At 38.9% G+C, this 26,101-nt stretch overlaps 2 protein-coding genes across 3 annotated transcripts in view; one reads left to right on the top strand and one right to left on the bottom strand.

Annotated features, from left to right (window-relative positions):
• The window catches only part of LOC121381734 (calcium and integrin-binding family member 3-like), a 48,711-nt gene that overhangs the window by 269 nt on the left and 22,341 nt on the right, over positions 1-26,101 (top strand). Inside the window, exons 2-7 of one of the 2 annotated variants that reach the window (XM_041511084.1) lie at positions 2,836-2,870; positions 3,182-3,302; positions 6,377-6,524; positions 9,054-9,160; positions 11,766-11,854; positions 16,437-17,022. In XM_041511084.1, coding sequence (XP_041367018.1) covers positions 2,836-2,870; positions 3,182-3,302; positions 6,377-6,524; positions 9,054-9,160; positions 11,766-11,854; positions 16,437-16,461 — 525 coding nt within the window. In that variant the 3' untranslated portion in view covers positions 16,462-17,022. Of the gene's footprint in view, positions 1-2,835; positions 2,871-3,181; positions 3,303-6,376; positions 6,525-9,053; positions 9,161-11,765; positions 11,855-16,436; positions 17,023-26,101 lie in introns of those variants that run through there. The other variant, XM_041511092.1, reaches the window with a different exon arrangement.
• LOC121381725 (regulator of G-protein signaling 9-binding protein-like) overlaps positions 20,920-26,101 on the bottom strand; it is a 69,866-nt gene continuing 64,684 nt past the window's right edge. Inside the window, exons 5-7 of the mRNA XM_041511075.1 lie at positions 24,509-24,606; positions 23,375-23,436; positions 20,920-22,772 (exon numbers count right to left, since the gene is read on the bottom strand). Coding sequence (XP_041367009.1) covers positions 22,659-22,772; positions 23,375-23,436; positions 24,509-24,606 — 274 coding nt within the window. The 3' untranslated portion in view covers positions 20,920-22,658. The remainder of the gene's footprint in view (positions 22,773-23,374; positions 23,437-24,508; positions 24,607-26,101) is intronic.

The following is a 26,101-nucleotide window of genomic DNA, read 5'->3' as shown; positions in this document are numbered from 1 at the left end:
ATTCACAGAAGTGAAACAACTTACCAGTTTAGTTTTAAAATGGCCTTTTTTGCCTACCAGGGGCGGGATTTAGCTCAGTCGGATTGAGTGCTCGCTTGAGTACGTGCTTGCGTCGCAGGATTGAACCACCTCGGTGGATCCATTCAGCTGATTGTTTTTTTTTCCAACCAGTGCACCACAACTGGACAAAGGCCGTGGTATGTGCTTTCCTGTCTGTGGGAAATTGCATATAAAAGATCCCTTGCTGCATTAGAAAAAATGTAGCGGGTTTCCTCTGATGACTACGAGTCAGAATTACAAAATGTTTGACATCCAGTAGCCGATGATTAATTAATCAATGTGCTATAGTGGTGTTGTTAAACAAAACAAATGTCTAGGTATATATATATATATATATATAGTCAAACCTGTTCTAGCGGCCACCTGTAGTAAGCGGTCATCTGTCTAACGTGGCCAGCGGCTACCCAAATCGCTAAAATACCTGTATTAAGTGGCCACAGTAAATGTTTACTATTATATTATAGGGATATTCAAACGGACATTCCTGAGTTTGCTGCAATTTTTAAGATGGTATTGACTAAGAGACTTTTTAACGATTGTAATTACATATCAAATATATTTTTCTGCATAAAATATTAGTAGCTCTATATTAAACGTGTTTCTGATCATTTTAATATTTGTACTAGGTTAAATTTTATTTTATTTCGTACAAAATTATTTGAAGACAAAATCCAGTTTGGGCTTTTTACAAATACAGTCAAATCCGCTTATTTGGCCTTCTCCACATTGGCTGCTTTTCCCGTTCTCTGTCTTTTTCGTTCTGGGTTAGCATTGGCGAGATACTGGGCACGTATCTCGTCGTATTTCTGAGCCAAAAATAAATCGTTTCGTTTCCGTTTATTTGCCATGTTGACATTGTGAAGAAAAAAAAAGTTCTTGTCAATATTTATAGCCAAAAGATGATTAATCCAACTTGCTAAGAAAATCTCCTACAACTTACCTTTTGTCGGCATTTAACAATTTAAACAGTAAACACCATAATCGGTCACCCCAAATGGGGCCTCACATTGTGAGCTGCAGAGGAAAAATCACGTGATCAAAAGATCCCGCTAAAAATAACACTAGTAGCAAACGGCTTTTGTTTGTTACTGTCACCGACAATTCATAGAGAAAAATATCTTACAAGTGTTTATTTATGGATTAAACATACACTGCTTCAAAAGTGGCCGACATGAGATTAAGGGATGCCTGCTTACGAAACGCACGTGGCCGCCAACAAGGTGGGAATGACCGACTTTGATCCTTGATTGTCCTGCATTGTCTCGGCCATTGGGTCACATTTGAGATAAATCTCAGAGTTAATGGATTAATTACGATGTAATTAGGAAATGTATTGATTAATGAGTCATCCGAAATAATTTAAGAAACAAGAAAACAAGTTTGTTGTAAGTCTTTTTCTTTTTTTTTAACAATGAAATAAAATTAAATTAAAAGTATTCATTTCTATGTACGATCATAAATTTTACAAAAACACATCAAGTAACACAAACTTTCCTATGTTTTACGTGCAATTGCCATTCGGCAAGGATAATTTTATATTCAAATATCCGAAAACACGTTAAAAAACACATCCAATTAACCGTTGGATTTTGTATTGTCATAATGGCAAATGGTTCCGTGCAGGACAAACATATTCAAATATCCGAAATATACAATAATCCGACATCCAATTAAGTGGATTTGACTGTATAAAGACGACCAGAAACACATTCAATATACAGACGCTGGTATTCTAAACAAGAAAATGTATTTAATATGTAAGTTTAATCGTAGAAATATTTTATAAGTCAGAAACATCTTACAATGCAATAAACTCAGGAATGTCCCTTTAACAACAGCGATTAGGTGCAGCAAATAACCGATCCTCACACCTTAGGAATACAAGTACCCATTCAGCCCCGACATCTCAACTGTGTATCAATTAAGAAAGTATGACTATGGAGTGCATCTAATTTCCTCTGGGCAGGCTACGCTTGACGTTTGTAGGTTCACGTACTATGACAATACACCGCATGAAGTAGAAATTAAATAATTAAATGGAAAGAGAAAACAAACTTGTTGAGAACGGTTAATTTAATACATTCCAGTTGCAGTTTTTGCTGTGGAGACGGCATGTCAAAAGTTTATTTATAGTAAACTGTGAAGCACACATCCATTACTTAACAGTCAGAGGCTGAATCCGGGGTGGGCGTGCCTGAACCTTAGTGGATAGGGGCACGCAAAATGAGTTGCCAGTTGCCAGTTACTTAACAGTACAGACGTTAAAACAAGAAACAACAACAAATGTTTCAAAGACTATATGTCGCAACCTGTAATCAGTGGCTACCTGTCTTAAGCGGCCACTTTTATCTACTCCCTCAAAACCAGACCCTCTGTAAACTGGAATTCCCTTACAACCGGACATTTTTTGCAGCCCCTTTTTAAATATATGTACAGAAGAGAACCTCTCTAAACCGGATACCTCTTAAAACTGGACTTTTGTGTGCGCACCACTTTTTGGCACATTCCCATGCCTGTAGGGAGTAGGGAGGAAGTATACAAACATGTAATGTACAATAGGTAATTGTTGAATGGTCTCATTTAACTGAAATATTTTTGAAACCGTTACAATTTTAATTATATATACAGTTTATTGTAAGAGTTGCAAGTATTTTATTGAATACAAGTTTTATTATGCTGTATACATGTAGCTACTATGGTTACTTAACTTACTATAATGACTATAGCAATGTTCTGGTACTTTTGTTTTATCTTATCAGTTTTATTAATTTTCAGGAAAGTACATTTTTTACAAGAAAAGAAATACTGAAGTGAGTTGAATTTTTATTATTATTATTATTCAGTAAGTTTTAACCTTACATGTATGTATATATTTTTTATTAATTAATTAATTAATTAATTAATTTATTAATTTATTAATTTATTTATTAATTTATTAATTTATTTATTAATTTATTAATTTATTTATTAATTTATTAATTTATTTATTAATTTATTAATTTATTTAATTAATTAATTAATTTATTAATTTATTTTTATAATTAGCTAGATGTAACTTAAAAATTAACTAATTTGAATTAGAAAAGTTGTAGAAGTTTCCTCCCTTGTTTGTATATTTCAGGATATTCCAGCGCTTCCGGAATCTGGCACCAATGTTAATACCTACTGATATGAAGGGTGACCTTGAGTGTAAACAAAGGAAGATCCCAGCATCCATGGTTATAACGATGCCAGAACTGGTGGTCAGTTTCTTACAAAAAAAATTCTTTTGTTTAACAACGCCACTAGAGCACACTGATTTATTAATCATCGACTATTGGATGTCAGACATTTGGTAATTTTTATATATAGTCTTAGAGAGGAAACCCGCTACATTTTGCCATTAGTAACAAGGGATCTTTTATATCTACCATCTCACAGACAGGGTAGCACATACCATGGCCTTTGATATGCTAATCGTGATGCACTGGCTAGAATCAGCACTAGCCCAATGGGTCCACCGACAGTGATCGATCCTAAACTGACCATGCATCAAGCGAGCGCGCTACCACTGGGCTAGATCCCACCCCAGTTTCTCACAAATGCAGTACAATACTTCACGTTAAAATATTAGGCGAGTGATAAATCACTTGCCTCATGAGCTCCAAGCGAGTGATTAGCAGTTCACAGGAAACATGTTGAGCATAGAATGCATATTGACAAAAAGACGTTACGAACAGTACAAATATAAACTTTGATGTAAATGATCCCCACTTTTGGTACTAAATAAATAATGATAGTAACTCAAGGATGTATTAAACACTGGGACCATCTGGGATTAATAAACCAGTTTCTGTTCAAACAACCAGCAGAAGGCATACTGTTACCATATTTTAGGTGGATGGTAAATACTGTTTCTCAGGAAGGAAGGAAATGTTTTACTTAACGACGCACTCAACACATTTTATTTACGGTTATATGGCGTCAGACATATGGTTAAGGACCACACAGATATTGAAGGAGGAAACCCGCTGTCGCCACTTCATGGGCTACTCTTTTCGATTGGCAGCAAGGGATCTTTTATATGCACCATCCCACACAGGATAGTACATACCACAGCCTTTGTTATACCAGTTGTGGAGCACTGGCTGGAACGAGAAATAGCCCAATGGGTCCACCGACGGGGATCGATCCCAGACCGACCATGCATCAAGCGAACTCTTTAACACTGGGATATGTCCTGCAACAACACCCCCCCCCCCCCCCCCCTTCTGAGATGAAATCATACACCTGAGATGTGAAGGACTGTTAATGAGTGGTAAAGTGATACTCAACATCTTTTTTAAAGTCCAGTTGCAATCCAATTACAATGGTCATACAATGAGATCTGTAAACATTATCATCAAGCTCAAAGTCCAAGACAATGTTCATAGGAGGGATTTTTTAATGATAAATGCTTCCACTGTCATCTACTTTACATGCTTAGAGTTATACACCTCACTGTGTTAAGTAGATATACAGGTAGCTGCCTACTTTACATGCTTACAGTTATACACCTTACTGTGTTCAGTAGATATAGCTGCCTACTTTACATACTTACAGTTATACACTGTGTTCAATAGATATAGCTGTCTACTTTACATGCTTACAGTTATACACCTCACTGTGTTAAGTAGATATACAGGTAGCTGCCTACTTTACATGCTTACAGTTATACACTGTGTTCAACAGATATAGCTGTCTACTTTACATGCTTACAGTTATACACCTCACTGTGTTAAGTAGATATACAGGTAGCTGCCTACTTTACATGCTTACAGTTATACACTGTGTTCAATAGATATAGCTGCCTACTTTACATGCTTACAGTTATACACTGTGTTCAATAGATATAGCTGCCTACTTTACATGCTTACAGTTATACACTGTGTTCAATAGATATAGCTGCCTACTTTACATGCTTACAGTTATACACTGTGTTCAATAGATATAGCTGCCTACTTTACATGCTTACAGTTATACACTGTGTTCAATAGATATAGCTGCCTACTTTACATGCTTACAGTTATACACTGTGTTCAATAGATATAGCTGCCTACTTTACATGCTTACAGTTATACACCTCACTGTGTTCAGTAGATATAGCTGCCTACTTTACATGCTTACAGTTATACACTGTGTTCAGTAGATATAGCTGCCTACTTTACATGCTTACAGTTATACACCTCACTGTGTTCAGTAGATATAGCTGCCCACTTTACATGCTTACAGTTATACACCTCACTGTGTTCAGTAGATATAGCTGCCCACTTTACATGCTTACAGTTATACACCTCACTGTGTTCAGTAGATATAGCTGCCCACTTTACATGCTTACAGTTATACATCTCACTGTGTTCAGTAGATATAGCTGCCCACTTTACATGCTTACAGTTATACACTGTGTTCAGTAGATATAGCTGCCCACTTTACATGCTTACAGTTATACACCTCACTGTGTTCAGTAGATATAGCTAGACCTACTTTACATGCTTACAATTATACTCCAGACTGTTCAGTAGATATAGCTGCCTACTTTACATGCTTACAGTTAAACACTGTGTTCAGTAGATATAGCTGCCTACTTTACATGCTTACAGTTATACACCTTACTGTGTTCAGTAGATATAGCTGCCTACTTTACATGCTTACAGTTAAACACTGTGTTCAGTAGATATAGCTGCCTAATTTACATTCTTACAGTTATTCATGTCACTGTGTTCAGTAGATATAGCTGCCGGCTTCACATTCTTACAGTTACACTCTCACTGCATTCAGTAGATAATATAATTGCCTACTTTACATTTTTTAGTATTATCTCCCCCCCCCCCCCCCCCCCCCATTTTAATATGTTACTGGGATAGTTTAGTTTTAACTTTAATTTTCTGAATCATTTAGTGTACCAATTTCCTAGCTGTGTTTCTATTTTGTGTGTTTGTCAGAACAACCCGTTCAATGAGAGGATCCTAGCTGTGTTTCTATTTTGTGTGTTTGTCAGAACAACCCGTTCAATGAGAGGATCCTAGTTGTGTTTCTATTTTGTGTGTTTGTCAGAACAACCCATTTAATGAGAGGATCTGTGAGGTGTTTTCTGAATCATTTAGTGTACTGATTTCCTAGCTGTGTTTCTATTTTGTGTGTTTGTCAGAACAACCCGTTCAATGAGAGGATCCTAGCTGTGTTTCTATTTTGTGTGTTTGTCAGAACAACCCGTTCAATGAGAGGATCTGTGAGGTGTTTTCTGAATCATTTAGTGTACTGATTTCCCAGCTGTGTTTCTATTTTGTGTGTTTGTTAGAACAACCCGTTCAATGAGAGGATCTGTCAGGTGTTTTCCGACGACGGGTCTGGTGAGCTGTCCTTTGACAACTTCCTCGACATGCTGTCTGTGTTCAGCGAGGTCGCGCCACACGACATGAAGATTCTCTACGCCTTTAAAATTTATGGTATGTGCTGGTTTAGTTTTCATTTATTTGCCAACCGCCACCCTCATCCTATCCCCACATATATGTGTCAGAAAAAACCTAACATAAGAAATGACGATGAAACTGTTGAAAAGTGGACTCTCAAAAAACTGAAATTTCCTCAAAACCAGACCCTTAGTAAATTTAATTTCCCTCAAAGCCGGACCCTCAGTAAACTGAAAGTTCGTCAAAACCCGACACTCAGTAAACTGAAATTTCCTCAAAACCAGACCCTCAGTAAACAGAAATTTCCTCAAAACCGCAGGGCTCGAACTTAAGAATTTTTCTCCCATGGCAATGTTTTTCTTAATTGCCATGGGTTAAATGACCCACAAACAGCAATTTTGACCCTGCCTATGGCAATTTTTTTTTTTAAATGACTTTTTGCAGCAAATAAACATGACTGAAAGTTTATTTTGCAGTATGTAGACATATTTCCAATGTACAAATGTTATACACTGGCAGATAATGTACACCAGGTGTATACATTTTGACATCGTTAAGAAGGTGATGCTCCCGACATACGGCAATTTATATCTCAATGACGGCAATTGCCGTCGGGGTCATCGTTAAGTTCAAGCCCTGAAACTGGACCCTCAGTAAACTGAAATATCCTCAAAACCGGACCCTCAGTAAATTGAAATTTTCTCAAAACCGGACCCTCAGTAAATTGAAATTTTCTCAAAACTGGACCCCCAGTAAATTAAAATTTTCTCAAAACTGGACCCTCAGTGAACTGAAATTTTCTCAAAACTGGACATTTTTCACAGACCCTTTTATAAATAATCGGTACAAGAAACCTCTTAAAACTTACTACCCCTTAAAACTAGACTTTTTGCTTGGTTTTGTGGGTGCCTGGTTTAGAGGAGTTCTACTGTATATTATTTCATCTTTCAACTACAGAGGGCCAGTGTAATATCTATTGGATGGGGGAGCAGTTAGGGGTGGAGGCGGACCACTGTCATTGCAATGGTATGGAGAATGGAAATTTTAGGGTCCAGAGTCCCCGAATCTGTTAGGGTTGTTCGGAGACATGCTCCCTGGAGAAATATTTTGAAGTTCAGGTGTTCAAATATGGCATTTCCAGTGTTCTAAACATAACATGGAAATGGGAGGGAGGGGGCATGGTCCAGCACCCCCCCTGTTTTTGCACCCCTGTCCCCTCCCTGTTTATAACACCTCTGACACACCTTTTTTCTCTGAATACCAGTCCTGGGCCCATATTTTCGAAACCATCGTAGCGCTACGAAATCGTAAAACCAATCGTAGGTTGTGAAGTCATTACAGCACATGCCATAGTGATGTCATAGCTTGCAATGGTTTTATGAGTTCGTAGGCTAAAACCTAGCGCATAGGAAAGGTATTCAGCTGAGCAAAAAGTTTCTTGAGACATTTTGCCCAGCTGTTAGCTCATAACAATTTCACTGCACACGATGAGCTATATATGACTGTCACGATGACGCCACTCTGATGTAGGCATGGGGGCGGGATTTAGGTTAGTTGGTTGAGTGCTCACTTGAGGTGCTTGTGTCACAGGATCGAACCAATATGATGGGTCCATTCAACTGATTTTTTTCTTGTTCCAATCAGTGTACCACAACTGGTCAAAGGCCGTAGTATGTGCTTTCCTGTCTGTGGGAAAGTGCATATAAAAGATCCTTTGCTGCATACGAAAAATGTCAGAAATACCAAATGTTTGACATCCAATAGCCGATGATTAATTAATCAATGTGCTCTAGTGGTGTCGTTAAACAAAGGAAACTTTTCTGACACAGTTTTCGTGTTTCCGTTGGTCAGTTGGTAAATCCAACTCAGCTGATAGCTCACATAGCCTGCACAGGGTGAGATTTTTGCCATGCATGGCCGAAAATATCAAACATGATAAGATATATTCCTCATGACCACAATGGGCGGTACGTAGCCCAGTAGTAAAGTGCTTCCTCGATGCACGGTCAGTCTGGGATCAGTGGGCCCATTGGGCTATTTCTCGTTCCAGCCAGTGCACCACAACTGTCATATCAAAGGCCCTGGTATGTACTTCCCTGTCTGTGGGATGATACATATAAAAGATCCCTTGCTGATAATCAAAAAGAGTAGCCCATGAAGTAGCGACAGCGGGTTTCCTCTCTCAATATCTGGGTGGTCCTCAACCATATGCCTGATGCCATATAACTGTAAATAAAATGTGTTGAGTGCGTCATTAAATAAAAAATGTCCTTCCTTCCTCACGACCACGCAAGGCGAAAATCCTCATCAAAATTGCTTGCATACGAAAGCTATCAGCTAAGCGAAAAGTCTCAAGTAATGTTTTTGCTCATCTGATACCGGTAGCTCTCATGCGCTGTAGGCTTAAGATTGCTTCAAAACTATGAGCCCTGGGATGTAGCGTTGTGTTTGAGTCTATGAGAGGACAGCAGTATGTTTCTTCTCTCATTCTCTTGACCAATCCACCCATGTCTAAACCTACCACTATTATTGTATTGGCTTTGTGTTTTTAATACCCCAATTCAGATTATGATAACGACAATGTGCTGAACAGAGACGATCTGGAAAGATTTGTCACTGCACTGACCAAAAACGAACTCACAGAAGAGGAGATGCATTTTGTTGTCAGCAAGGTAAGGTCAAATTCACCAATTAGTGTCAAGGTCACCAATTAGTGTCAAGGTCAACAATGTATGGTCATACCTTCTTTTTTCTCCCCACAGCTCTTGACACTGTTTTTATATAATTATATATAAATTTATATTTTTAATGTAAATAATATTTATATACTTACCTTTGTTTAACATCCAATAGCCAATGTGTTATTATTATTTTTTTTTTGTGCTGTGATGTCATTAAAAATTCATTCATTCATTCATTCATGCGGTCATACCAGCTAATTTTGATTAATAGGTTTGTGATCTGCTGAAGATAAGTAAAAGGTCCTGTTGGAAAATTAAACATGCAAACCCACATTTTATTGTTGGACGAAGCCAATGTAAAAAAAAAAAATTAACATCACTAGAGCACATTAATTTATTAATCATTGGCTATTGGATGTGAAACATTTGGTAATTTTGAAATATAGTCTTAAGAAAACCCACTACATTCTTCCGTTAGTAGCAAGGGATCTTTCATATGCAGCATCCCACAGACAGGATAGCACATACCATTGCCTTTGCTATACCGGTTGTGGTGCACTGGCTGGAACCAGAAATAGCCCAATGGGCCCATCAATGGGAGATCGATCCCAAACCGACCGCACATCAAGCGAGTGCTTTACCACTGGACTATGTCCAACCCCTCCTGTTTAAAGATTCTCTATGTAAAGAATACAGATTCCTGTCAGTTTCTGCAATAAAAAGGGACAGACCGGCCTCGGTGGCGTCGTGGCAAGCCATCGGTCTACAGGCTGGTAGGTACTGGGTTCGGATCCCAGTCGAGGCATGGGATTTTCAATCGAGATACAGACTCCAAACCCTGAGTGAGTGCTCCGCAAGGCTCAATGGGTAGGTGTAAACCACTTGCTGCCAGTCGTAAAAAGAGTAGCCTATGTGGCGATAGCGGGTTTCCTCTAAAAACAGTGTCAGAATGACCATATGTTTGACGTCCAATAGCCGATGATAAGATAAAAAATCAATGTGCTCTAGCGGCGTCGTTAAATAAAACAAACTTTACTTTTTAAAAAGGGACAGGGGCCAACATATAGTTAAGTCGTTAGAGCACTCGCCTGAGATGCTTGGGTCCAAGGATCGAACCCCTTTGGTAGACCCATTCCCTGCTTGTTTTTCCCATCCCAACCAGTGCCCCGTGGCTAGTATACCAAAGGTCATGGTATGTACTGTTCTGTCTGTGGGAAAGTATATGAAAGATCCCTTGCTGCTAATCCAAAAATGTAGCATGTTTGCTCTAAAGAATGAATGAATGAATGAATGAATGAATGAATGAATGAATGAATGAATGAATGAATGAATGAATGAATGTTTAACGACACCCCAGCACGAAAAATACATTGGCTATTGGGTGTCAAACTATGGTAATGCAAACAAATAAAGTGATAATATGTTTGCTCCAAGACCATATGACAGAATTACTAAATGTTTGACATCCAATAGCAGATGATTAATATGTCAGTGTGCTCTAGTGGTGTCGATAAATAAAAGAAAGCTTAAAGTTAAAAAGGATCACTATTAATTCAAAAATTTATTTTAAAATATATATGAGAGTACTATCACTTGGTATATGTACCCTCACTATGTGTAAGAATTATCAAACATTTGACTAAAATAGCCAAAGGGTAAAATGGGTATGGCACCATACTCAAAATGTTTTGCAGATTTTTAAAAAAAAATTTAAGTGAACCTTTTGACAAAATTTATGACTCTTATCATTACTGTATGATTTTCTTAACCCTAAACCTAAATGTAACACCCCCCCCCCCCCCCATAGCCCCTGTCGACTGCAATTGCATACAGCAAATATTCAATTCCACAGCGCCATACCCAAAACTTTCTTTCTGGCAGAAACACTGCATGACTAATTATGGTGATGTTAAACAAAACATTTATCCAGGACCTATTGCCACAGTCTTTAATCATAATGGGTTTTTTTTTTTTTTTTCAGGCCATTGAATGATACAATACAGAACAGACATAAATAAATATATATATTGGGAATTTTTGGCATAGAAATTGGGAATTTTCAGTGCCACTTTCTTTTGGGAAGAGGCCTATGTTCAGACTTGCAAAACGCCCTGATAAATCCCTGGTACCATCACATGATACGTAGCCCAGTGGTAAAGTGTTTGCTTGATGCACGGTCAGTCTAGGATCCATCCCCGTCGGTGGACCCATTGGGCTATTTCTCGTTCCAGCCAGAGCTCCACAACTGGTGTAACAAAGGTGGTATGTACTATCCTGTCTGTGGGATGGTGCATATAAAAGATCCCTTGCTGCTAATCGGAAAGAGTAGCCCATGAAGTGGTGACAGCGGGTTTCCTCTTTCAATATCTGTGTGGACCGTAACCATATGTCCGACGCTATATAACCGTAAATAAAATGTGTTGAGTGCGTCATTAAATAAACCATTTCCTTCCTTCCTTCCTTCCTTCCTTCCTTCCTTCCTTCCTTCCATCATCTAAGTACCTTGGAGATGTTTATTTGGTTTAGTACTACATTAAACACTGAAAGAAACTTTAACAAACTTTCACCTGAAGACCTTGGAGATGTTTATTTTCAGGTTCTGGAGGAGGTAGACATGGATGATGATGGCAGCTTGTCGTATTTAGAGTTTGAACACGTCATGTCAAGAGCTACAGGTTTCGAAAAGTTAAGTTTGTTAATTTCGTATTTTATTTTATGCCAGAACTAGGTTTCGATCAAAGCCCATATTTTCGAAGCCATCTTAGTGCTATGAAATCATAAAACTATCATAGGTTGTGACGTCACTACCTCACATGCTTAGAATGGTTTTACGATTTCGTAGGCTAAGATTGCTTCTCACACTCACTTGATGCACGGTCGGTTTGGGATCGATCCCCATCAGTGGCCCCATTGGGCTTCTTCTCATTCCAGTCAGTGCTCCACAACTGGTTAAAAAAGGCTGTGGTATGTACTATCCTGTCTGTGGGATGGTGCATATAAAAGATCCCTTGCTGCTAATCGAAAAAAAAAAGAGTAGCCCATGAAGTGGTGACAGCAGGTTTATATTTGTGTGGTCCTTAACCATATGTCTGACGCCATATAACTGTAAATAAAATGTGTTGAGTGCATCGTTAAATAAAACATTTCCTTCTTTCCCTTCTACCTTATGTTGTAAAAGTTTAGCTCACTTTGGCTTATAAAGGAGTTTTTGAGGGGTGGGACGTAGCATTCGCTTGATGTGCGGTCGGTCTAGGATCGATCCCCGTTGGTGGACCCATTGGGCTATTTCTCATTCCAGCCAGTGCTCCACAACTGGTGTAACAAAGGCCGTGGTATGTAAATCCTGTCTGTGGAATGGTGCATATAAAAGATCCCTTACTGCTAATCGAAAAGAGTAGCCCATGAAATGTCGACAGCGGGTTTCTTCTCTATATTTGTGTGGTTGTCACGGGGATTCTATAATTCCCGTAACTGAATAAAACACGATTATCAAAATATCTCTCCTAACTGTATATCTATTAGATCTCTCTGTAACAGGCTGTTAAACCCTAGTATGGCTCGTCTAGGTATGATCAGAGATACGATCTTATATAAAGTATATATTATTATAGCACGTTAGTTCACTAGAAAACACAACAAAACACAATACACTTTGGAATCTGTATTAACCTACGCTGACAAATATACAGCCGCAGTAGTTAATTAATAACAACAATAATAACCACCCAGAACTGATCACTTAATTAGTTAATCTCAAGGTGTCTAGTTTACACAAAATGCGAATCACTTCACCGTGACACAACACCCACACGTGTGATAATTTAGAAACGCTTCCAGGGGAACTTAATTAATAAAGGAATTACAGCTCTATTCCTAACGGGTTAATTTTTAATTAACCCTTACTACTCGTTCAATAACCTTGTAACACAGAATTAATACTGGTACCTATCACAATAAAGACAATAACCTACAGTTTACCTAGGTCCTCTAGGATGACTGGCTAAGCTTTATATTACCAAATACTCATATAATGTTAGAACAAAAAGTCTACGATTTACTTCGTCAGATGACCGAAGACACTGTCTAAAGAATATTGGTATAATACAGTATTAAAATATTTAAAAGTCACATCAATCACATCAAGGTTATACAACAGAGCAGAAATGATATTTACCAAGTCCTAACGGACTAACGTTCCCCCTGGACGCCTTCCAAAATGTTTCTCCCCGATATCTAAAAAAAACTAGCTATTTATTATAAAATCAGAATATGGCCTGGGGGTACAAGGCGGTCCTCCCCCTATCATCTGATATTCCACCTCTCCCAGAGACGCATTTTTCTCTTTGATCGCCTGACTTACTGACGCCATCGTCGCCAAATCACGGTTGTAAAAACCGCACTCGCAGAGGTATTACGTAACTACTGGCCACATGGCTCCCACACCTGCTCTGGGTGTGTATTAGGCGTACCGATCGAGGACTGTCACGCAGAAGTATTACGTAACAAGTTGCACACGACCTTCTAAAACAATTAAAAACGCCACAGGCGAAAAGAAATTAAGAGCATGTACCGTCACAGTGGTCCTTAACCATATGTCTGATGCCATATAACTGTAAATAAAATGAGTTGAGTGCATCGTTAAATAAAACATTTCCTTCCTTCCCTTCTACCTTATGTTGTAAAAGTTTAGCTCACTTTGGCTTATAAAGGGGTGTTCTTTTCATCTGTGATTGAAAATGTGTAGAGAATGCAGTACTCACCTGAAGTTACTGCTGCTAGTGTGTATTTTAGAACAGTGGCTCTCGCTCTTTGTTTTTAATTTATCACCTGTAAATATTCACTGGTTGGTAAATCCTGTGTAATATGTTTATGTGTTGAAATTCATCTGTAAATAGTGGAAAATGTAAAAACAATTAATGGGTCGAAGGGAATAACCTATGGTGTCCAAACAGTCAGTCTGTATTATAAAGGTTGTTAATGTCACGGTCACAATGACACAAAATAAAAACCTAAATAATTATGGTTGGCCATTAAGAGTTGTAGTGAAATTATGCTTGCTTATAGTCCATCCCAACCTCCAACAAAAATGTTTTTGTAAATAATTTCAGTTTGGTTTGACGTAAGAAGAAAAGTAAAAGTGTTGGAATAAAAGAATTATTATTTTTGTGTGCAATTTAGAAAGCAATCAGCTCAGAAATAAATATCTTGTAGTAAATTCCATACTGTATAACTGTAAATAAAATGTGTTGAGTGTGTCATTAAATAAAACATTTTCTTCCTTCTTCCTTCCATTCTATGAAAAAAGGCATTCTCTGTGGGAAGGACTGTAAGTATAAATATCCCACGATTGCAGAGTTGTACATTTTAAAATTCAGTTATCTCAGATTACCTAAAGTGTGACATCACAGGCTATTCGCTTGGACCTTTAAACATTTTTTAGAATTCTTTAAAGGGGCCTTGGATCAAATGTGTTGTGATCAACTATGCTGATATTTGACATGGTATTTCATTTTATTTTTGCAACTACTATTTCTATTGGCCATTTGTGATGACCGATTAAAACAAAGTCATAAACGTATATAATACATGTACTAGAAGATTATGACTTTTGAGTTACGTCGCATGCATAAATACATTACAAGAACATTCATTTGAATAAGGTCATCGTGCAGTGTGGCTGAAATAAACAGAAATAATATTGTTTTCCCTTAATGTTTTATTGATTACAGGATAACAATAATAACTAGTTAATGATGGATGTCGTCTTTATCTGAAATCTAGGATCAATCCCTATCAGTGGGCCCATGGGGCTATTTCTCGTTCCAACCAGTGCACCACGACTGGTATATCAAAGGCTGTGGTATGTGCTATCCTGTCTGTGGGATGAAAGAAATGTTTTATTTAATGATGCATTCAGCACATTTTGTTTACATTTATATGGCGTCAGACATTATGGTTAAGGACCACACAGTAATTGAGAGGACACCCGCTGTCGCCATTTCATGGGCTACTCTTTTCGATTAGCAGCTAGGGATCTTTTATATGCACCATCCCACAGACAGGGTAGTACATACCACGGCCTTTGATATACCAATTGTGGTGCACTGGCTGGAACGAGAAATAGTCCAATGGGCCTGCCGACGGGAATCGATCCCAGACCGACCGCGCATCAAGCGATCCCGCTTTACCACTGGGCTACGTCCTGCCCCTTGTCTGTGGGATATGCATATAAATGATCTCTTCTACTAATGGAAAAATGTAGCTGGTTTCCTCTCTTGACTATATGTCAAAATTACCAAATGTTTGACATCCAATAGCCAATGATTAATAAATCAGTGTGCTCTAGTGGTGTCATTAAACAAAACAATTATTTTTTCCATACAATGTAGCTGAAATAAACAGAAATAATAGTTTATCCTCTTAATTTTTATTAGTCTCCAACCGGTCCAATAAGAGGGGACTATAGGTCTCATATCCATCCTTCTGTCTGTCTGTCCATCTGTCCGTCTGTCCGTCTGTCTGTCCACATATGTTTTCTAGATGGTGTTTTTGCTCAGAAGGCTTTGAGATATTGAGCTGAAATTTTGTGTATAGCTTCATCATGTACTGTTACAGATCAAGTTTGACTTTCATGACAATTTACTCATTTTTGAGAGTTATGTGAGATGTGAACATTTGTTTTCAGGACTTATTTTCAGAAGACCTTTAGATATTGAGCTGAAATTTTGTGTATAGGTTTATCACATACTGTTACAGATCGTATTTTTGCAATGTCTGGAGATATCAAAATGAAATTTTGTATATGGCTTTATCATTTGTATATAGCTTTACAGATCAAGTTGAAGTTTCATGGTGATTTACTCACTTTTCAGAGTTATAGCCCTTGAAATTAGGCGATACAAAACATTGTTGGGCCCGGTATATAGGGGGCATGTATTGCTTTAGCAGTATTCTTAAAATGCTTGTTGATTACAGGATAAAACCCCCCAAACTAGTTAATGATGTAGGATATCATCTTTATACGAAATTCCCATCGTTTCTTCAGAATAAAGACAATAACCTACGTCATTCTGGTTATCTTCTATACATACTGTACTTAGTAAACATGTATTTGGTATAACTTTATGTGACAACTTTTTTGAAACAACAGTCATAAGTATTTACAAATTTAAAATGGACTGACATGGACAATACACGAGTACTCAGTCTATACAGTATATTTGTTGTGGCTGTCTGTAACAGACATTGTTTCTCTTCTCCCTTTCAGGGTTTTTCATTTAAGAATATTTTGATCAATCCAGTGGAATTACATTTTCTACTGTTGACATGGCATGTAATATCACCTATCATGAGTAAAGATCCTTCAAAAGATGTTGTGTTTTCAATACATAACTAATACAGAACAGGCATCTACTTGTCTAAGTTGTCTTACCCATCCTTTGGAGAGAAGACACAGAAGCTATCTTACATAAAATGAAGACCAATTTAAAGACTACTGATTGGCTTTTCCATAGTGATGACACAGATATCAAAATCAAATATTCCTCTGTAATTAACACTACTAAAACTGGAGCCTAATTCACTAAACTCTCGCAAATTTGTAATCTCGCAGTGCAATGCTAAAAGACTTGCAAAGAGGATGCTTTGTTGTCTAGCAGAGCCTAAAGAGACCTTTGTGAATTAGGCCCCGGATTTCTACCTATGATGTATATGTTAATTATGCAAATGAAAGCACTGTACATAACTTTTAGTGAATTTTAAAATTTGTAACTTTAAAAATATGTTCAACTCACTAATGCTTGTTCAAAACATTTTAAAATAACTTGCAACATAAATTGTATCTACAAACCTCATCATGTAAAGGGAACTATGACTCTTGCTCCCCCATCACTCTTTTGAGACTAGTTCAAGATGTGTAATATTTAGCTCCCCTTACAATGTCGATTTAAATGGTATCAGTATATGAATATCTTAAATGGCTCCCCATAATCTAAGTTCGGAGGCAGTTAATCACTGCCCCAATCTTTTTCACGGTGAGGTCTGTATCCAATGACCACTCATGCAGTTCTCTCTCTGTCTCTCTGTTTCTCTCCCTCTCTCTCTTTTTCCCCCTCTCTGTCTCTGTCTCTCTCCCTCCTCTCTCTCTCTCTCCCTCCGTCTGTCTCTCTTTTCCCCCCTCTCTGTCTCTGTCTCTCTCTCTCTTTTCCCTCCTCTCTGTCTCTGTCTCTCTCTCTCCCTCTGTCTCTCTCTCTCTCCCTCCCTCTGTCTCTTTCTCCGTCTCTCTTTTTTCCCCCTCTCTGTCTCTGTCTCTCTCTCCCTCTGTCTCTCTCTGTCTTTTCCTCTCTCTGTCCCTTTCTCTGTCTCTCTTTCCCCCTCTCTGTCTGTCTCTCTCTTCCTGTCTCTCTCTCTCTCCTCTGTCTCTCTTTCTCTATCTCTTTTTCCCCTCTCTGTCTCTGTCTCTCTCCCTCTGTCTCTGACCCTGTCTCTCTCCCTCTGTCTCTAACCCTCTCTCTCTCTCTCTCTCTCTCTCTCTGTCTCTCTCTCTCCCTCTGTCTCCCTCTCCCTCTGTCTCCCTCTGTCTCTGTCTCTCTCCCTCTGTCTCTCTCTCCCTCTGTCTCTGTCTCTCCCTCTCTGTCTCTCTCTCTCTGTCTCTCTCTCCCTCTGTCTCTGTCTCTCTCCCTCTGTCTCTGTCTCTCTCTCCCTCTGTCTCTGTCTCTGTCTCTCTCTCCCTCTGTCTCTCTCTCTCTCTCTGGGGGGCAGGAAGTAGCCCAGTGGTAAAGCGCTCGCTTGATGTGCGGTCGGTTTGGGATCGATTCCCGTCTTTGGGCCAATCAGGCTATTTATTGTCACAGCCAGTGCACCACGAAAGGCCGTGGTATTTGCTATCCTGTCTGTGGGATGGTGCATATAAAAGATCCTTTGCTACTAATGGAAAAATGTAGTGGGTTTCCTTTCTAAGAGTTAAAGACTATATGTCAAAATTACTAAATGTTGACATCCAGTAGCTGGTGATTAATAAATCAATGTGCTCTAGTGGTGTCATTAAACAAAACAAACTTTACATTTGCTAACTCTGTGTTTTATTCTCGCTCCAGTCAATGAACCATGACTGGTATGTCAAAGACCATGGTATGTGTTATCCTGTCTGTGGGATGGTGCATATAAATGATCCTTTGCTGCTAATTGAAAAGAGTAGCCATGAAGTGGCGATAGCAGATTTTCTCTCTCAATATCTGTGTGCTCCTTAACCATATGTCTGATGCCATATAACCGTAAATAAAATGTGTTGAGTGCGTTGTTAAATAAAACATTTCCTTCTTTCAGTGTTTGTATTATATTTACATGTATATGGAAACCTGTCTAAACTGGACCCTGAACAAATCAGGAATCCTGTCAAAACCAGCCAAGTTTCTAGGTCTCAAATTTTCTAAATTCTAAAATGCTATCTTCTATATGCCAGATCCTGTCTTAATCGGATAAATATTAGGTCCCCGACATGATCCGATTTAAACAGACTTCACTGTACTTGTGGACCAGTTTCACTATATTTGTATGATGATATAACAGTATACCAATGTGTCAAAACAGTGAGGGCAAAGAAAGAAAGAAAGTACTTCTGTGAGAGTCAAATATTGACAGTTTGCATACATTTTAATAAGTTATTTCAATTTGTAAATATCCAGTACTACAGTTCATAATGCTATTTTAAGCAAAACAAATCTATAGATACATATACATGTAAGAGTAATTAAATTGTAAACATTCGTTGAAAAAAGAAAAAGAAAAATGACATACATAATTATGCTTTCCATAGTGATGTATTGTTTTACAATCCTTGAAAATGTGACTAGGATTTGAACATGATTTATAATTGTTATTGTATGTATACGTATATCTAGCTATGACTAAATACACTATAAATTGTCATCTTAGCATATAATGTTCATGATTACATAATTAATAATTTATTTTTTAAAAGAAAGGAAACCCAACCCAGCAAACACATTTCAGTACAAAATATGCATTACCTAACACTATTCAGTACATCCCTACCCATGTAACATCACAATGTATGGATACCCATCACAGTATTATGTAATATCTGAATAGCCCCATTCCTTACTTTGTTATTTTTGCTAAAACTAGGTTACATACACAAGGTGAATGAATAGTCTTTAATCCATCTGATGCACTTCATCAGGGTGGACCTCGCCTTGCACGAATATGTATTATTTCAACCAAAGTGGACGGGACGTAGCCCAGTGGTAAAGCACTCGCTTGATGAGCAGTCGGTTTGGAATCAATCCCCATCGGTGGGTCCATTGTGCTATTTCTCATTCCTGCCAGTGCACCACGACTGGTATATCAAAGGCCGTGGTATGTGCTATTCTGTCTGTGGGATGGTGCATATAAAAGATCCCTTGCTACATTAGGAAAAACGTTCCGGGTTTTCTATGATGACTATCAGAATTACCAAATGTTTGGCATCCAATAGCCAATTGATTCAATGTGCTCCAGTGGTGTCGTTAAAAACTTTATTTCAACCAAAATGTACCAATTGGAAATAATGCCACAGGAAAGATGCCAGATTATAGATTTATCGGTGTTAACGAACTATGAAAGTATTGGTCACCATCTCAAATGGGAGTAACACCAGTTAAAGTACCACTAGAGCATATTAAGTTCAGCTATTGAATGAAAATCATTTGGTAATTGTGACACATGGTCTTGGGGGGGGGGGGGGGGGGGGGGGGGGGGGGGGGGAGTGTGCGCTATTTCATGTTTCAGCCAGTGCACCACAACTGGTATATCAAAGGCCTTGGTATGTGCTAGCCTGTCTGTTGAATGGTGGATATAAAATATCACTTGTTATTAATGGAAAACTAGCGGGTTTCTTATCTAAGATAATGTACATGGAAATGTTTGATGTCCAAAATAAATCAATGTACCTTAGTGGTATCGTTAAACAAAACAAACAAACCATAAGACGTGGGGGGGGGGGGGGCAGGTGGGGAAGGGGAACAAACATTTTGAAATTTGAGCAATAACAATAGAGAAATTAGGGCAAAATGTGCTTGCTTGAACACTTTTCACCGTGTATTTTTCATCATTCTACCCAGCATGTTCGTTGTAATCCATGTACAAATGCGTGGCGATTCATTTGCAACTCTGTATAGTGATTTGGCAGTAATGCTAATACGAATAAACGCTGTAATCCAGATTCAGGCACGTTTGTTTCATTCAGGCAAAAATCAGCCTGCCTCCCCCCTATAAATATGGGAGCCTGTACGCCTATGGAGGAAACCCACTTCATTTTTCTTTAGCAGCAAGGGGCAGGACAGCACATGCCAAGACCTTTGATATATACGATGTGACACTGTTACAAAGTAGTGTGTGTATTTGTTTTGTGTTACCGGCCTCGGTGGCGTCGTGGCAGGCCATCGGTCTACAGGCTGGTAGGTACTGGGTTCGGATCCCAGTCGAGGCATGGGATTTTTAATCCAGATACCGACTCCAAACCCTGAGTGAGTGCTCCGCAAGGCTCAGTGGGTAGGTGTAAACCACTTGCACCGACCAGTGATCCATAACTGATTCAACAAAGGCCATGGTTTGTGCTATCCTGCCTGTGGGAAGCGCAAATAAAAGATCCCTTGCTGTCTGTCGTGAAAGTGTAGCCTATGTGGCGACAGCGGGTTTCCTCTAAAAACAGTGTCAGAATGACCATATGTTTGATGTCCAATAGCCGATGATAAGATAAAAAATCAATGTGCTCTAGTGGCATCATTAAATAAAACAAAATCAATGTGCTCTAGTGGCATCATTAAATAAAACAAACTTTACTTCTTCTTTTTTGTGTTGTGTTATAAGTTGAGGAGAAGGAATGTATTACAACAGTAGTTCTGTTTGTGTTTTGCACTGATAAATGATGTTTATAATGTAAAACCCTTCAAAACCGGAAGCTGTGTAAACCGGTATTCCCTCAAAACTGGACCCTTTTTAAATATTAGTATAAAACAGAACCTCTCTAAACCACATACCTCTTAAAACCGGACTTTTTATTTGGCCACGTGTGTGTTCGGTTTAGAGGGATAGTATGGTGTGATTGTGAATTTATTAAAATTGTAGTTCTGTGTTTCTTTTGCAGTAGTAAACAATGCTTCAGAATGGTTAGGTTCACTATGATCTTTGATATCAGAGCCCGTGCTTATAAAACTTTTAAGAGTCCGGACTCAATGTCTAATGACGTCGCACATACAATTTGTATGGCGTTGTAATGACACTACTGTCTCAGAATCTAATAGAGTCTCGAGTCTAGACTCAAAAAGTTTTATAAGCATCAGGCCTGAATAGAAACAAACGGCAGTTGACATCTTTACCACTTTCACTCAAAACGATGACAAATGGCCAGAAATAATTTTCCTACTCTGTGTAATAATTACCAATCGCATCTGTATGACAAAACAGTACAACATGAGAGTCCAATTTCGATGAAGTCATGACAATTTGCTTCTTTGAATTTGAGCCCTACTGTCGGGATCTTTGTACAAAACGAGTCCAATTTTGATAGTCATGACAACTTGCTTCTTTGAATTAGGCCCTACTGTTGGGATATTTGTATAAAACAAGAGTCCGTTTTTGATGAAGTCACAACAACATGCTTCTTTGAATTAGGCTCAATTGTCGGGATATTTGTACAAAACGAGGGTCCGTTTTTTGATAAAGTAATGACAATATGCTTCTGTGAATTAGGCCCTACTGTTGGGATCTTTGTACAAAACGATTGTCCGTTTTTGACAAAGTCATGGCGATATACTCCTGTGCTATCTAATGTTCTAATCTTTGTCGTTCCACAATGTAACGGTGGGCTAGTATTAAATATAACACAATCTTCAACATGATATAATAGTAGTCATTGGCACGGTCATTTTGTCATTCGTTTGAGCATCAACTTTGCCATTTCGTAATTGCACAACAAGTCTCCAAGATGCCATGTTGTGAAAACAATTCCTGGTTCTTGATGACCACTTGTCCCAGATACAGGTGTAGGATAGATGTATCAGGGAATCTGTCAATTTAAAAATAAAAGAAAGGAAAAACCCTCATAACAAACAAGAAGTCGCCAAGACGCCATGTTGTCAAAACAATTCCTGGTTCTTGGTAATCACTTGTCCCAGATACAGGTGCAGGATAAATATATCAGGGAATCTGTGAATTTACAAATACATGTAAAAGAAAGGAAAACAACCCTCAAGACAATAAAGAAGTCTCCAAGAGGCCATGTTATCAAAACAATTCCTGGGTCTTGACGACCACTTGTCTCTGATACAGGACTAAGCTAAACATATTAGGGAATCTGTGAATTTACAAGAAAAAGACAAAAGGAAAAACTTGTGTCATTTCCTAATAATGATAAAGAAAGTCTCCAAGAGGTGCTTTCAGCTTCGTCTAACGGAAAGACCCGACGCTGGCCTGACCTCTGAACACTGCGTTAACTCAGTAAGCCGACCGAGAGACCAGTGACACAGATAGCCGTAACAGCGAGTATTAGCAAGAACACAATTGTCCAAATCTTCTTCTTTCTTCTTGCACGATTTCCAACGATCTAAAATAAACCAAAATCATGGTATGTTAATAAATAATCCAAGATGCACCCGTAGACAAACAAACAAACAAAAAAATCCCACCAATTTTGTATGTCCGATTTTATATGTTTTATATGGCATTTTAGAATTTGAGAACAATAGACCAGTATCGCTTTCATGGCAGTACCAACTTTTAATTGCTTTCGCCGCTCCTAATACTAAGTCTTGACTAGGTTGAGGTTAAGATGAACCTTGAATATACTAAGTGGTGCTATAAATCGAAGCGATCTGTTGAATACAAGAGAAATAACTATGTAAAATGTTTCAATATTCCACCTGGAGTGCTTTCCCTTTATATATGATAATTTTGTTTTTGACTCGCGGAACTACTCCGATTATTCTATCGTATGTTATAATACAGATCCAGATTTGATTTAATATAAATAATATTTGTCACATAATCTATCTTGTAGATAACATTAAGGGCCAAATTTATAAAGCCTGTTTCTGACTTACACGCGTGTAACTACACACATTTACAATGTTTAAACACCTGCGAAAATAGGATGTGTAAATTCGGCCCTAAATTTCCTGTTGCAGATAGTACAGATGGTCCACTTACTGTTTCGTTCATGTGGATAATTGTCAGAGAGTTGCTTCTGGTTCCCGACGATTTGCCGAAATCTGAAGATCGAGAAGATTGTAATTTAAGTGTTACAACAACATCATGGATGCAAGCTTTAAAACAATATTGCTATCCTATTTAAGATCGAAACATCTACGTTTTTGCACCGCTTGAGCTTATTGATTCATTTATCACTGGCTACCGGCGTCGTGGTTAGGCCATCGGTCTACAGGCTGGTAGGTACTGGGTTCGGATCCCAGTCGAGGCATGGGATTTTTAATCCAGATACCGACTCCAAACCCTGAGTGAGTGCTCCGCAAGGCTCAATGGGTAGGTGTAAACCACTTGCACCGACCAGTGATCCATAACTGGTTCAACAAAGGCCATGGTTTGTGCTATCCTGCCTGTGGGAAGCGCAAATAAAAGATCCCTTGCTGTCTGTCGTGAAAGTGTAGCCTATGTGGCGACAGCGGGTTTCCTCTAAAAACAGTGTCAGAATGAGCATATGTTTGACGTCCAATAGCCGATGATAAGATAAAAAATCAATGTGCTCTAGTGGCGTCGTTAAATAAAACAAACTTTATTTTATCACTGGCTATTGGATGCTATTAATTTGATAATCGTGACACGTAGTCTTCAGTGGAAGCACGCTACATTTTCCCATTAGTAGCAAGGGATATTTTATATATGCGCTTTCCCACAGACAGGAAAACACAAATCACGGCCTTTGACATACCAGCTGTGAAGAACTGGTTGTGACAAGTCAAAACACTGTGCGTCCATCTATTAGATTCAGTCCTAAAAACGAATGGGTTTAATCCTGCCCCATTACAATGGATAAAACCCCAAACACGACCATAAACCTGCTCTATAGCATAATATTAAAATATGAAGAAAAATGTGGATAATCTATTGTAAATGGCTAAACAACACGCACACACGCACACAAACTGTTGTATAATTTAGAATGAACGTGGAATATGACAAAACGTTACGAAATGTATCGACAAATGTTAATTTTGCCTATTTTTATCACTCTTCTCCCCTTTCTCCTGGTAACGGAAACGTCACTTCTGCCTGTTCAGTTCTAGTTTAGGGCCTAACCAAGATCCCTGCTTTACTGCAACCTACCACAGAGATCGGTGGAGAGATTCGGTTCGACATCCCAGGGCCTCACGTCAATGGCTTGACTCGTCTCGTACAATAGTGCATGGATGTTCGAGACGTCACTGAAATGGAGATACATTACATAAAAAAAACACCCACAACATACACTGAAGTCCTTCGTCCGTCGTTTTCAAAATCTTGGAGGGGGCGGGGGGGGGGGGGCACTACTTTTATAAACAAATGAAACACTATACAAATTAAACCCTGAGTTGTGTATGCTATTTTCTGGAGTAAAAAAAAAGAGATTCTTAGAGGGGCAACTGCCCCCCCCCCCCCCCACCACCACCCGGAGAGTACGGCCCTGTAACTACTATATGTACATGAACCAACGATCTCAGTTCGATCTGTCACGTCTAAAGAATGCAGTTTTAAAATACAGAACTCTTCATTGTTTCTTTCCCATCTCTATTACCCACCGTCATCTTGCTAACTCTCCCACATGGAATGCCTTCCTTCTCCGTTACCCATTGTTACCCCACTAATCCCCTCCAGAGGCGGATCGGGGTGGGGGGGGGGGCAGGGCCCGGCCCCCTAAATTTTGTGGCAGTTATAGTTTTATTATAATATTAATTTTCATTTTTTTTACGATCCCCTGCAAATCTCCCCCTAAGTTCCATTGGCATTCCGCCTCATGTCATTGCCCCCCCCCCCCCCCCCCCCAATTGATTTTCTGGATCCGCCACTGCCTCCCTGGAATCTTCTCATTAGCCTCATGGAATGAAATTAACCACAGCCGTAGCTCATTTATTGACCTGGATCTGTTATTGCTTTTGACTATAAACCACTGGACACTACACACAGACACACACTGCCTTTCTACCGTCGCTTCTAATGCCATCTTACTAATCCCCTCTCAGATGGAAGGATGAAATTTAGCTATGGCCATTCATTCATTCATCTGAATTTGTTGATGGCCTCTGACTCTGGAACAGTGGACCTTACATGTAAAAACACTTTACCGTACTACCTTCTTACTAGCTGCCATCATACCATCCCCACCCCTGGAATGAAATTGACTGGCCGTGGGCCATTCATTCACCTTCTAAATCTGTTGACGGCATCTGATTCTTGGACATACTCTACCTTGCTACTTTCACTTCTTACTCGATACTACCCCACCCTTGGAATAAAACTGACTGGCCGTGGGTAATTCATTCACCTTCTGATTCTGTTGATGGTCTCTGATACTATACCTTGCTACCTTCTCACTTGTTGTCACCCCATCCCTGGAATGAAATTAACTGGCCGACGGTCATTCATTCACCTGAGTCTGTTGGTAGCATCTGACTCCACGACATATTCTACCTTGCTTCTTTCACTTCTTACTCGCAGCCACCCCACCCCTGGAATAAAATTAACTCACCTTCTGAATGCTGATGGCCTCTGATTTGAAAATATACTCTACCTTGTTACCTGCTAACTTCCCTTCTTACTCGCTGCCACCCCACCCCTGGAATTAGATTAATTGTAGCTTTCGGCCATTCGTTCACCTTCTGAGTCTGTTGATGGCCTCTGACTTCAGGACATACTATACCTTGCTTCTTTCAATTCCTACTC

Source organism: Gigantopelta aegis, chromosome 2 (genome assembly GCF_016097555.1).
Source record: "Gigantopelta aegis isolate Gae_Host chromosome 2, Gae_host_genome, whole genome shotgun sequence".
NCBI lineage: Eukaryota > Metazoa > Mollusca > Gastropoda > Neomphalida > Peltospiridae > Gigantopelta > Gigantopelta aegis.
This window is presented reverse-complemented; position numbering and strand designations above follow the sequence as displayed.